This window comes from Megalops cyprinoides, chromosome 18 (assembly GCF_013368585.1).
Source record: "Megalops cyprinoides isolate fMegCyp1 chromosome 18, fMegCyp1.pri, whole genome shotgun sequence".
Lineage (NCBI taxonomy): Eukaryota > Metazoa > Chordata > Actinopteri > Elopiformes > Megalopidae > Megalops > Megalops cyprinoides.
The window spans coordinates 7,434,194-7,448,297 of record NC_050600.1 but is presented as its reverse complement, the minus strand read 5'-3'; the positions used below and the strand labels follow the sequence as shown (position 1 = coordinate 7,448,297).

Below are 14,104 nucleotides of genomic sequence, written 5' to 3'. Positions count from 1 at the left end.
AGGGAGGTGGTCCTGCGTGTGGTGTGTGGAGCGCAGCTGGCGGTGTGCTATAAGACCAAGGACCTGCTCCGCACCCTGCTGCAGCACTTCGGGAGAGAGCTCAGCTGGAAGCAAGGCAGGGGGCTGTCTGAATGAGCTCAGGCTGTGTGTTTGAATGTGACGTGTAATGAACCCAGGCCTGCGAGCTCACTGCTGTCAGGAACTCTACCCAGATACCCATTGGACACATTAAGTGTCAATGTAGCCACATGCTGTGGGTGCATATGCTGCACCAGTAAGATCTTGCATCAGGTTTGAGGCATTGCATGTATCTGATGGGTGCGACGGTTTGTGTGTATACTTCTCTCTGTTATGCACTTCTGTGTTGCCCTTGAAGGAAGACAGTTATTAAAATAAACACATTTTCCCCGTTTTCACATTGCCCACTAGAGATCCCGTGGTCTGGTGGTGACTTTGCTTTAGATGTAGTCCAATGGTTAAGCCGACCGTCAGACCTGCTGTTTCTCCCTGCTCCATCTCTCTGCCCTACAGTGGCCCAGTGCCGCATTCAGGACCCTCAGATTGCTGCCTGGCTGCTGGACCCAGCCAACCCCGCCTCCTGCTTCCAGGACCTAGTAACCAAACAGTGGGGAGCCCCCAGTGACCCCCCAGTACACCCGCCTCCCAGGAAGGTGAGAGCATCATCTCCGCTCTCCGCTGTGTTTAGGAAGTTGTATTCCTGCATGACATAGAGGAGGACAGTTTCTACTTCTGGCAGCCATTTCCTCATTCTCTCCCCCCCATCTTGGTTAATCTCTCCTCTCTTCCTCTTCCTCGTCTTTCCTTGTTTTTGTCTCTTCCCCCTCTCTCAGCCCTCTCCCATCAGCACTAGCCTCTGTCAGCTCTACCGGCTCATGGCGGAGCTGCGCTCCAGCCTACAGGCAAGTCTCTGTCTCTGACTGCACCTGCACGCCTGTGTGTGTCTCATAACTCACCCACATCCACTGACCGGCACGTCCTTGCTGCAGACCCAGGGCTTGTGGGAGCTCTTCTCCAACGTGGAGCTCTGCATGATCCCGGTGCTGGCAGGTGAGCCCCTCTCTCCCTCTCTCTCATTCTGTAGTCCAGGCTAGCGTGGGTAGCAGCTGCAGGGCATTCACAGTCCAGTAAGAGCCAAGTGTCTCCATCCCTTATGCTCCTTATATTATGGGAGACATCACTCTAACGGACACACTGCTTGCTGATTGGACTCTGCTGTGTGGAAACTTCTCAGGTGTGTGCAGCAGGTGGCTTGAAGTTGCTAAACTGACTTTTGTTTTGTGCAGCAATGGAAAGCCATCAGATCCATGTGGACAGGGAGGCTCTGAAGAGGACCTCAGAGATGCTGGGGGTAAATACCCCTCTACCTCACACAATCCACTCTCCTGCTCCCTTAGACTGTAGGCCTCCCCGGACTACCTTTAAAGTATCCTATGCTATCCTATTTCCTATAAACCTGAGAAAAAAGCAAGAAAAACTGATACATGGGTAGAAGAATGATATGTGGTTTCATCTGTTTGCCTTGTGAGTGACCCCCCCCCACGCCACTGTTCCCCCTCATGTGTACCTGTGTATGTCAGTGTGTATGTGTTCATGAGTATGTGCATACCTCTATGTGTGTGTGTATCTCTGTGTGTCTGAGAGTGTGTGTGTGTGTGTTTGTGCCTGTATGTGGGTGTGTGTCTGTGTGTGTGCGCGTGCGTGAATATGTGTGTGTGTGTCCTCACACATAAATGTGCGTTTGCGCGCACGCACGTGTCTGTGTGCGCACTCATGAATGTACGTGTGTGTGCATGCGTGTGCGTGTGCCTGTGCGTGTGGGTGTGCATGCACATCTAGTGCCTTTGCATCACAGTGTTTGTATTTAAGGAAGATGTCTCACAGAAATCGGCAGTGGGTATATATCTGGACCATCTGGAGCAGTTGTAACTGTTACTCTGGCCCTCCCTGTGAGTCGCATGATTGGTGGTTTTAATGTCCACCCTGCAGTTGCGCCTTTGCGGGCTTGTGTTCTGTATGAGATGTGGAGTGTGTGGCCTTCTATCAATAATGCCACCTCTCACCTCTGTCATTGGCTCTCAGAATTGAAGAGACTGATTTCAGTCTTGACCCGGCTTGGGACTGGTGTCCCGCCCAGTTTTTCTGAGCTGTCCAGCCCATTCAGCATCAGTCAGTTGCTGTATCGCTGCCAGAATCTCAGAGCTGAGAGCAGGCAGTCTGGGTCTCTCTGCCCGCAGTGCTTGCAGTATCTCAAGTTCAGCCTCATTCTGCATGCAGAGGTAAAACCAGACCTCAGTAAAAGAGCAGGAAAAAACAGATTAGGTGGTGTCACTTTTCTTGCACTTGCTGTGCGGATGCCTAATTCCCCTGAGCTCTGTGCTGATAAGTGTCATTGGGCCGGGTGAGGAGAGAGGCAGCTCTTTCTGCTTACTGCAGAAGATGATTGTGTTACACTTTAACACAGGCAACATGAGCAGTATTTAGAGTTATTTTTGCCTCTTGCCTTGCAAGAGCAGATGTTTGGAGTCTATTGAAGAGGGATAATCAGCCACGTGCGTGCACACACACACACACACACACACACACACACACACACACACACACACTCTCAAACTGGGCTGAATATTAGTATGTGTCCTGTATCTTGCTGTGCTCTGCCAGTCTATAAATAGCACGGTGTGTCTTGTCTCCTCCAGTGAGAGAATTGTGTTGTGAGCTGCAGAGCCTGTTAGGGGAAATTTTGGCAGCTCTTGGAGAGGAAAGAAAAGAATTATTGCATTCACATATTATTAAAACTTTATAATATAAAACATCAACATGTTCTTGCAGTGGTTGTACTGCCTCATGCCATGTATGCCTGTTAGTTGATAGTTCCCGCAAACAACCAGCCATTGAAAATGTGTGTGTGTGTGTGTGTGTCCCAAAAGTCTTGTGGACCTTGATTTGCTTTCATTTTGTTATATCTTTGAATACTTAAATGAAAGTAATGCATTATTCTCTTGTGTGTCTAGGAGTTGATGTGAAATTATTTGGAAGATGATTGACTTTTTCTCATGCACCTGGGTAGTCCTGAGGTTGTGCCAGCACCTAGCTACAGAAGGAGATGCCATTATCATACACGGTTACACGCTCTTATACATGTACCCACACTCTCAAACATGTACATACATACACTACTCACATACACACATACACACTCACACTTTTCTGCTTTTCTTTTTTTCGTGCTTTTCTTTCTTCAAGGACTTCAGATCACTCTCACTTGAAGTCACATCCAGACCATTACACATTCTACAGCTGAATGAAACATAATCAATTAAAAGCAGTGACACAATCTGACACACTCACTCAAACATATGCTCTTTCACAGAAACGTCCACATCATTGTGACACACATATACACCTCGACGCAAACACACACACTCCCTGGTTCAGAGGAGTTTATGGAGGAGGGAGCACTCCACTCAGCCCTTTGTCTGTGTTTGATGTGTTTTGTTTTTGTTCTGTAAATCTTACTGATCCTGGCGCGGTGCACCATGGCGCGCCCAAACAAAATGGACCAGAGGATTTCCTTGGCTTTGAAAGCTGTCTTACAGATTTTTTTTATTGCATCTCTGCTTTGAAGATTATGGTAATTTTTCCTTTTCAGAGCCGCTTTGGATCTTGACAGCATCAGATTCTGCAGCTCAGAAAGTCACTTAGAAACAAGCGAAGAATCCTGTTGTCAGTCCACAAGTGGAGCGCTCCGTTTCATTCTTTATTTTGTTGAGTTCATAAACATGTTTTCTTAATCACCATATGCCTCATCAGTCCAGCCAAGCTCTTGGAGAGATGCTATTTACAGGCAGCATTGTGGTGTAGTGTTAAGGGGCAGGGTCTGTGGTTCTGTACCTCGCTGGGGCGGGGCACTGCTTTTGTGCCCTTGGGCAAGGTAACTAGCCCAGAATTGCCTCAGTAAATATCCAGCTGTATACATGGCTAAAATTGCAACCTATGTAAATCGCTCTGGATTTGGACAGTAATGTAACGTAACGTAACATAAAGTGAAGCAATACTCGTTCAGCCTCAGACAGGACTATGTGCAAACGCTGACTCTTCAGCATCCTCATTGTGCAGAATGCAGCTGCTTCAGTAAATCAGATTTATCGTGGAATAGCTTTATGTGTTGACAGTCACATAGCTTAGTGTCTATTAATCAGTATCTGTCACCCTTTACAGTCAGATTTCCAACCTTTACAACCACTTTCCACAGCGTATCTCCATAAAAATGACAAATCCGAGGGAGGCAAAATGGTAAAAACTGAGAAATGATCCATTATTCCAGGCAAAAAGGTCTACTGAGATCAACATCTGTAAATGTTAGAAAACGTATGTTACAGCACATATACACAAGTCATTATGTCACAGGTCTGTGGAAGAGCCATGAGAGAGGGGACTTCCTTAGGGCTCTGAAAGGGTTGTGTGGAGAGAGCCAATAGACAGGAGAGGCAAGTCTGAGTTTAGGTCCCTTCCCTGTTCGTCTGGGTCTGATCTCGGGCACCCTGCACAAGCTCTGTATCTCTCCATAGGGCGGGAATTGCAATCAGTAAGCCACTAGGTACATGAATAGGTTGGAGAAGGCAGAAGGTGTTTACACGTACTGCACAGTGTCAACCAGTATGACGGCAATTGATAAAGAATGATTTAAAGTAAATAGTTATGTTTAATGAGCGAGACTCGCTTGTCTCTGTCGAGGTATCAGCGTGCATGGTACAGAGAGAACGGTTTGTCACCCTGGGTAAGCATTGCTCTTGGTCTAATCTTTACAGTGGCAGCATGTCTCTCATTTGTGAGGTGATCTAATGCTCATAGCAACAGTGGGCGGAGTGAGAGGGAAGGAGGAAGAGCATGTGGCATTGGTCTGAAACTTTAGTCAGGCCAGCATTTATCGGCATCGTCCTCTCACCTCTGTGACCTCGCAACTGAGAGAAAGGGCTTCCATCGGACAGCAGGGGTCTGTCTGCCCCTTTTCCCCATTTCACCAGAGGTCCACACGTTCAACCCAAAACAAGTGGAACGTGAGGGAAAAATGAAACACTTTTTAAAAAATGTCATGAAGAATGTTCAAATAATTACCGAAAATGAAAGTTTCCTCAGCATGTTCCTGTGGGGATTATGGGTTTGAATTCTCGCCGAGCTGCAGTGCGGCAATCAAACGGAGTAATAGGAACAAAACTGCAGCGTGCTGGTCCGGGGCTTAAAAGCTTAGAGCCAGTCTAACGGCTGTGTGTCTGTGAGCGCGTGTGTGCGTGTGTGCATGGCAGGGAGGTGTAAGGGCAGCGTTATGGCACTGCTCTGACCAGGTCTGTGACGCAGGGCAGAGTGAGAGAACTGCGTTCTCTGATGTGCTGCGCCGATGCTCTTTGGCATTGTGACTAACGTAGTATCCATTTATACAGATGGATATTTACTGGTAAAGCAAGTGCAGTTTCCCCTCCCAGGATCTGAACAGTCATCCCTCTGGTTACAAGGCAGGTTTCCCTAATGGCTGTGCCTCATTGTGGCAAATGTAGTCTTATCCTATGTTCATCCTCATTGTGAGCTGACATCCAGTGTATTTGAAGACAGGCTTCTGTAAGGTGACCGCATTAATGTTGGATTGAGATCCTGTGAGAAACCAGTGGCACTTGAAGTGTACATTAGTCTTCACTGCAACGCATTTAAGCCATGTCTCCCTCAAATGGAGGTGGTGTACTGCGGTATGGTCTCACATTAGTGGTGTACAGCAGTATGGTCTCGTGTTGGTGGTGTACTGTGGTTTAATCTCGCGTTGGCGGTGTACAGTGGTATGGTCTCATGTCGGTGGGGTACCGTGGTTTAATTTCGAGTTGGTGGTGTACAGCAGTATGGTCTCATGTTGGTGGGGTACCGTGGTTTAATCTCGAGTTGGTGGTGTACAGCAGTATGGTCTCATGGTGGTGGGGTACCGTGGTTTAATCTCGAGTTGGTGGTGTACAGCAGTATGGTCTCATGTTGGTGGGGTACCGTGGTTTAATCTCGAGTTGGTGGTGTACAGCAGTATGGTCTCATGTTGGTGGGGTACCGTGGTTTAGTCTTGCATTGGTGGTGTACAGTGGTATGGTCTCGTGTCAACGCCCAGTCTCCGTCTGTTGCTCCCGTTCTGATCTGGGGCCGTTGGCTTGTGAAGTTTAATATTGTCATTGTTATTAATCCACAGCAGCAGCAGCTGACGCTGGCACCGAGTGAAACAGCCCCGCTGTGTCTGCCTGAGTCACTCCCAGCCTGTCTCTGCGCGTCAACATTAAAGCAGCTGGATTAACACCACGCTGTCTCAAATCAGCGTGGGGGAGGGAATTAGTCCAAGCACCGTGTTGATTGGGTTCACAGAACTCTCTTACCCCTCTGATACTCGTAATTTACCGTAAAGGCTGGTGCAGGGCAAGGTTGATGGTGGAGAACAGACACTGGTTGTTAAACATGAGTGCAAATTCCCACTGAGCTGCTTCCAGGTTGGAATTTTAAGCTATTAGCAGTGACAAATACATATGTAGGATTAGTGTCCACCGATATTTGTGCGTAATTAGTTTTTATGCTTGACCGTTCTTTGGCTCAGAATCCAGCCTGTTGCTCTGTGCCCCTTCCTTCTCTCGGGATCATGTAACACGTAAAGCTGCTGACCTGCCTGTCGCAGTCCATTGCCCACCTGTCTCTCTCTCTCTCTGTGCCTCTCTCCTGTGTCCTGTCGCCTCCGTTCTTGTCACCCGTTGTGTCTTGTTTGTTCCTAGCTTCCTGTGTCTCTTGTCCTCATTTGTGTTTCTCTTCTCTTTTCTTCCTCGTGTCTTTTTCGCTTTGGCCCTTCTTCTCTCCTGTCAGTCTATCCTGTGTGCCTCCTGCTCCCTTCTTCTCTCGTCTCCTTCTCGCTCTCTTCTGTTTGTCTCTCTCGGTCTCTCCTGTCTCTCTTTTTGTTTTCATCCATCTCGTGGTCTGTGCTTCCAGGCGAAGCTGAAGCAGCTGGAGCAGGACGCACACAAAGCTGCTGGCCAGCAGTTCCTGGTGTCCAGCAGCGCTCAGCTGCGATTGGTCAGTATCTCTTTGTCTGACTGTCAGAGGATTGCATTGCTTTCTCTGCTCTCCTGTGCTTTTGATGTCACAAGGGTCAGAGGTTGGTGTATGTCTTAGCCCAAGTCCTGTCTATGCACTGTGCTTCGGGTTCTATTTGCTTCCCTGTTTGATTCAGGTCCTGTTGGCTGTGTCTGACTCTCCCCCCTGTTTGATTCAGGTCCTATTGGCTGTCTCACTCCCCCCCCCATTTGATTCAGGTTCTGTTGGCTATGTCTGACTGCTTCCCTGTTTGATTCAGGTTCTGTTGGCTGTCTGACCCCCCCCCCCCCATTTGGGTGGGAGGGTGGGAGTAAGGGGCTCCGGCAGTCTCAGGGATTGTAGGATGCTGGGCGTTTGCGTCCGATTCCTCCCTGTCTGTGATGCAGGTTCTGTTTGAGAAGCTGCGACTGCAGGAGCGCTGTGACAGCAGGAAGCTTCCCAGGACCGTCCTCAAGCAGCAGCAGTCCACCTCTGAGACAGCGGTGAGCCCCCCCCCCCACCCAGCATGCCCCTGGCCACCTCCTCATATTGCACTGGGTGCCCAGGCACTCTCTGCTGACGGGTGTCATGCACCTCAATATCATGTGGACACCAGAAACACATGACATTTTACAGTTTTCGTCTTCAGATTGGTTCATGCCGATACTTAGTGGAACCTTGCTCAGTGGTGCACTCGTGCTTTCCCACCCAGGACGTGAGCCCACAAATCACATGGGTGTGGGGTCATGAGTCACCCCCCGCCCCACTCCTTTCCCCTCTCTCTTCAGCTCTACTGTCCTGTGCTGGAGCTTTGCTCAGTTAACGATGCGGCCACCTGCAGTCTGCAACAATTATTTACACATCCAGCAGCACCTCGTCTCACTTGAGCTGGACATTTGGGGAGACAGTTGTTTATTCGGCTGAAGTGCTGAAGCCTGCATCATGCCGCTGCTGCTTGGCTGTAGCCCAGGAAACGGCGGCGGCGGCGAGGGCTGGGCTTTTCCTGGACCGCTGTGCGTGTGTCGCTTCAGGTAGACAGAGTGCCAGTCATGCGCTGAGACCTGACCAGAGAGGTTGCGTAATGGCCGCTGTCTGACTCGGCTATTTTTAAGAACCGGCGGCAGACAGCGTTAAATTTAAAAAGTGCAGAACAGAAGTCAGAGACACATGAAGTAGACGGAGCATTAGATGTGCCTTCTCTCTCAGCTGTGCGTAATACGTGACTGTCTGGGTGCTGTCCGTGGTTCTGAGGGGAGTTTTTCCACATGCACTGTGTGCTGAAGTATTCAGCCTGGTAGCACCCACCGACCATTATTTGAATTTAAGTATCAGCTATAAACAATACAATAATAACTCTGCTTTTTTCCCCTCACATCTTCTCTTTATGTAGCTGTTGCAACTCCAGGACCTGCATCCACTGCCCAAGATCATACTGGAATACAGACAGGTGATTTTCCCTGCTTCTCTGATACCTCTGTTCTCGCTGTGCTGTGAGGACAGTGTGTTAAGACAGTGGCTGTTCTATGCATGTAGTATGGGCCTCTGACATCTGGTCCCTTGCTCTGTGACCCTTGGATGACCCCGGACACTGGGCAGAAGGTTCTAGAATAGAAGCTTCTGTTTGATTGGCAGAGTGCAGATGCCAATCAATAAAGGGGGCTTCCTGCCTACTGCATCTCTCTTGCTCAATAACAGAGCATTGCTTTCATTTGACATATAACCTTGTGAGGTGAGATTTCAGTTCTGTATTGATTGATTCAATACTATGCTGTTAAATATTTTAAATATTGCATGACAGGGGAACAGACAATTTTTTTTTTACTTTTTCTAACTGTTCAGAAATGGAGTATGTATTTTTAGACCTCAGCCTCGTGCTTTAAAACGTCTTCAGTGTGAAACAAGATGCTATGGCTTGAATTTTGTACATATCCATTTATACAGCTGGTCACTTATTGAAACACTTTGCTCAAGGGGGCAACAGCAGTGGAAGACCTGGCATTTAACCTGCAGTCAGTTCCATAACCAGTGCTCCACAATAAAACCTCATATGTTTGTTGCTTTGAAACATGTTAGATTGAGATGTAAGGTTTGGCGTCTAAGAGGTGAATTGGAAGAGGGTACAGTATGTACCAGTTGCATGGTAATCATAGCTGATGGTAAATCATTTCTAGTGAGTTAGGAACACCCAGTGCTGGGGGGGGGGGGTTCTGTGAAGATGAATTGTCACTGAGCAGTAATTGCAAGCCGTAATTCTCGGGGCTGTGGCAGCGGTAGGGAGAGCTGGGATAAATTCAATCTCATACGCGACGTCAGTGTCTGCATGTATGAGCACCACTGAGCTTCTCATAAATGGTGTTTGTTTCTCGCAGGTTCATAAGATAAAATCAACCTTCGTGGACGGGATTTTGTCATGCATGAAAAAGGTAGGGTTACTGTGCAGTAAATGCCTTTCCCTGTCCATTTCCACTTACCTCCAGCCCCTACCACAAGGCTAGGCATTTTATTGTTAATGAGCTCATGTCTCATGATTCATATCTCATGTTTTTTGTTTGAACTGTAATTGTGGCCCCTCCGGCATTTCCTCATGTTTCCATCTAGTCAGAAACAGATCAGAGCTGTCCGCTCGGATCAGCGCTCCTCTCTGTGAAATGGCTCTGGCTTGTTTGGTTTCTCCATGCACAACAGATCCCCTTTTTTTGCTGCAGTGGTGTCAAACCCAAACTCGGTTCACTGCACAGAGTTACGGAGGCGTGTTTCGGTGTAACTGATCGTTTCATGAAGCAGACACTAGATGGCGGAAGTGAGCTGGGCGCGCGCTTTGTAAATTCTCAGCAATCTCTGACAAGCAGCAATTGTCAGATGCATGGAGATTCGATCCGAAGGCCTCCCGCTGGTTTCGCTTGTCAACGGCTGTAGCAACAGCAGAAAGCTTTAGAGGGTTTCAGTGGGGTGTTTGTGTGAGGGGTGTGTTAAGACAGTTGGATAATAGATATCTTACGGCCGATCAGTATCATTTCTGACGATGTGGGTATGGATTATAGCTTAGCAAATCATGTGAGTATGTGAACAGGGCTTTCTTTCTGGTGCATTGTGCAGCATGTGTTTGTGTCTGTCATACGCTCTGGATTCATTGACAGCCATGGGCTGTCCTGTCTGACGTCTTTCTGGGATTCCCCTAGACGTTCATCTCCTCCACCTGGAACCAGACCAGCACAGTCAGCGGCCGGCTGTCAGCCAAGCAACCTGTGAGTCAACCCCCCCATCCCCCCCACCCCACTTTCCCCACATCTCCCTCTCTCATCACTCACACCTCCTCCTCCTGACTGGCTCTCACTCTCTCCTTTCTGTCCTTCAGCCCCTTTCTGTCACCGTTTCTCCTCTTCACCACTCCCCCCTGCCCCTCGCTACGAACGCTGCCCTTCACTCTCGCCTCTCTCCCTCACCCCCTCTCTCTGATGCCTCTGCTCCCATAAGACAAACCGTGACACGTCGGCGCTGCCAAATGCTGCCCAGGACACTGAGATCTCCCTCCGAGCATCGCCGAGGAAGCTGGCTCCCGCTGCGGAGAGAGAGGGAGAGAAAGAGAGAGAGAGAGAGAGAGCGGGCGAGAGAGAGGGAGAGGGAGAGAGAGAGAGAGAGCGGGCGAGAGAGAGCGGGCGAGAGGGGGGGGGGGAGCTTGCGGGTTTATTTTTGCACAGTCAGAGATTGCTCTCAGCACAGCTCCAGCTCAAAACCTAAGAACACAAGCGAACTCTGTCCAGTTCCTTCCAGCTCAGCCGCCGCACTCGCTGAAGGTTATTTTTAATCACAAAGGCGAGAGCAAAGTTGCCTGTTTGTGGTGTTGTCAATGCGCAGGGGGTGTTTGCTGCAGCCTGCCTTCTCCAAAGTCACTGGGAGTGCCCTTTAAAGTTTGGAGAGCGGCAACAAACACCAGGAGCACAAAAGGAGCCCCTGAGTGCCGTTGCCGTCTCTCTCATTCATGTTTGAGTGATTCGTCTTCAGCTGGACTCTGCCCCCCCCCTTAGCAGGGCTCTCCAGCTCAGAGCATTTCAGCGGCCATGGCGTAGCGTTATTAGATTGGCTGAAAGCTCTATTTGATTTACATAATAGTGTCCCGTCTAATGTGGTGCCCTGAATGGGGTCACACACGAAGCGTAGCTTCCAGGGTCTGCACTCGTAGATAAAGATTTAAATTTGAATTTCAGCCGATTCCGATTAGATTCTGGCCGCCCCGGCTCTTGCCTACATTGAGTTATTGCCCGTAATGCTTTGGAACATTCTTGTAATTCTGTTTCCAAGGTAGATGGAATCGTCATGGTGACCTGTGTCAAGTATAGTGACATTAACCTGCTCTTACAGGCACAGTGTTCCTATGACATTCCGCATTCCACATTCGTCTCCTAGCCAATGCAGTGTTCTCTCGATGTTTACGTAACTTACCAGCAATAATATTACAATGCTACAGTAGTATTGGCGGATGTTTATGGTACTTTCTGCTGCAGGTTTTCAAAGTGACTGTTGGGGTGTGACAGGTCTTTGTAACTTGATTTTAATGCTGGGCCTACAACTCCCACAGTCCCTCGTCCTTTCCTGCTGCCCATTTCAGGTCTTCCTCAGCATCTCTGCTTCTCTGTTTAGTATATCTCTATGGAAACAAAAGCTTTGTTAGCTAACCTGAAAAGCACGTGTAGTTGCAAACGATGGCTTGCGCTGAGGGGAAAACAGTGTTATTCGCTCAGCCTATGAGGTGGCTGTTTTTGCAGGCCGAATGAGGAGATTTGGAGGGTTATATAACACATGCTGTGTTCTCTGGCTGTGCAGCTGGCACAAAGCTAAAATAAGTGAGGGCATGTCTGTGTGTCCGTAGGACTGAGTGTGTATTCCTGTCACTTACTTTTGCGTGTGTGCGTAAGTGTGTGAGTGTATGAATTTGTGTGTGTTTGTAAGTGTGTGTGATTGGGTGCGTGTGGGTGTGTGTGTGTGAGTGTGTGTGTGTGTATGTGTGACACAGCGAGAGAAAGAGAGAGAGAGTGATTTTAGTCACGGTCACAGAACAGCAAGAGGTCAGAGGAAGTGGGAGTGTTTGTGCACCTGCCAGTGAATGAGTGAAGGGGGGTTTATGTACAATGTCTGTGCTTGGTTCTGCTTGTGTGGACTGCGAGTTTGAGACTCGGGGTGATGGAAGTGTCAGACTTGGGAGTGAGTCAGTGAGTCTACCTGCACGAGATCAGGTCTCTCAGTCTGTGTACTTACAGCACACTCCTTCGCATTAAAAACACTACATCTACGTCTCTATGACAGGGTGACTTCTGAAGACTGCAGCATCAGGCTGCGGATATTACTGTCTGTTTGCCTTACATCAATTATCAGCTGTGTACTGCTGTGCATATACATAACAGCATGTGCTGAGGGAGCTGTTCTCTGCAGAGCAAGCACACGTGCGCAGGAATTACATGCCATAGCGGGCAGGCCCAGCGTGAGTTGCTTTTTGGTCCGGTCTCACTGTGAACCGGGTAGGGCTCAGATCTTGTCGTCTTTGGATACATTTGCAACCGTGAACGTGATGGCAACCCCCACCCCAGAGGAGAAAGGCACGTTTCGCTGTGAATTATTCATCAGTCCGCGAGGCAGGAGTTGAGATGTTCAGCAGCAGCCAGACTCAGCCTGCAGGACGGGGAAGGTCTGCATGACACGCCGTAATTGGAGAGGCTGCAGGGGTGGGGGGTGGTAGAGAGGAATGGGGGGACACAAGCAGAGGAATAAAGAAAGGAAGAGGAGGGAGCGCTGGAATGAAGAAGAGAGAAGACGGAGAGGGATGAGTGGAGAGGAGAGGACGGGACGGGAGGATTGCTAAAGGGGAAGGAGTTGTTCTTGATTGGTTAGAGGGTGTTGAGCGTTGAGGGTGTTTCTAAGGGGTGAAGTGAGGTAGTGCTGGGAGGTCTGGGCATTTCTCCGGCACAGAGAGCTCCTCCAGCGCAGAGACTCCCCACCATACACACATACACGCACATACACTCTCTCACATCTCACATACACACACACACAAACGCGCATACAGGCACACACACTCTGCCTCACACACACACACACATACATACACACTCTCTCTCTCTCTCGCTCACACACACACACACACACGCAGAAGAATAGACTCAATCAGCTGTATCATAACAGATCCTCACATACACACACAGGAGAAAAATTCAGTCATCTGTGTCATAGCACATAGATCGTAGCACTTACCTATGCAAGCTCAATGGGCACCAAACCTTGGAGGTTCACTTTTTAGATGCTTTTGGTTCATATGGTTTTGGGTTTGTTATTGGAGGTTCAGAGATGCTTGGCTTTCATATCTTGGCTTCATATAGTATTGACCATCACATCTCAGGGTTATATGGTATTGACATTCATATCTTAAGTTCATATGGTATTGGCTTTGGTAAGTTAGGTGCAGATGGCCTTGTTTTTTGTTTTAAGGTTTCAGAGGGTCTAGGATTTGATAAATTAGGTTCATTGTGAGGTTCACAGTCTTGGTTTTAGCTCTGCCTATTTTTCATTCATCGTGTAAATGAAAGTGAACTGAAAGAACAGTAGGATACGATAATGGATATGATATAGGCAGGCTGGCACAGACCAGACCCTCACCACTAACTCTACCTGCAGTGCTATTGTTGTGATACTGCAAAACCACTACATTAGTTGTAATCAAGACAGAATGTCACATATATTCAAAATTTTTAACCAGCAGAAAATACGGTTGGAGTCTGAATGAAAGGGGGGTACAGAATTCGAGTGTCACACAGTCTCCCTGTGCTTCAGTAAGGGAGAGGAAGGGGTCTCGTATGTCCGTAAATGTTGGACAAGGCGGCAGAGGGGCTGAAAGGCGTCCAAAAGCAACATGATCCATCATGATGTTTAACCAGTAACTAACAGACTTTTCCTATGCCTTTCCTGTTAAGGAGGCTGATTTTTTTACTGATGATTATGCAGGTATGAAGAGGTTTAT

At 48.5% G+C, this 14,104-nt stretch overlaps 1 protein-coding gene across 1 annotated transcript in view; it reads left to right on the top strand.

The window, feature by feature from the left end:
• Positions 1-14,104, top strand: part of poln (polymerase (DNA directed) nu) — a 75,777-nt gene that overhangs the window by 8,979 nt on the left and 52,694 nt on the right. Inside the window, exons 7-16 of the mRNA XM_036551802.1 lie at positions 3-115; positions 532-709; positions 872-920; positions 1,008-1,068; positions 1,305-1,369; positions 7,015-7,098; positions 7,506-7,601; positions 8,489-8,545; positions 9,468-9,521; positions 10,278-10,343. Of these exons, the coding sequence (XP_036407695.1) occupies positions 3-115; positions 532-709; positions 872-920; positions 1,008-1,068; positions 1,305-1,369; positions 7,015-7,098; positions 7,506-7,601; positions 8,489-8,545; positions 9,468-9,521; positions 10,278-10,343 (823 nt within the window). The remainder of the gene's footprint in view (positions 1-2; positions 116-531; positions 710-871; positions 921-1,007; positions 1,069-1,304; positions 1,370-7,014; positions 7,099-7,505; positions 7,602-8,488; positions 8,546-9,467; positions 9,522-10,277; positions 10,344-14,104) is intronic.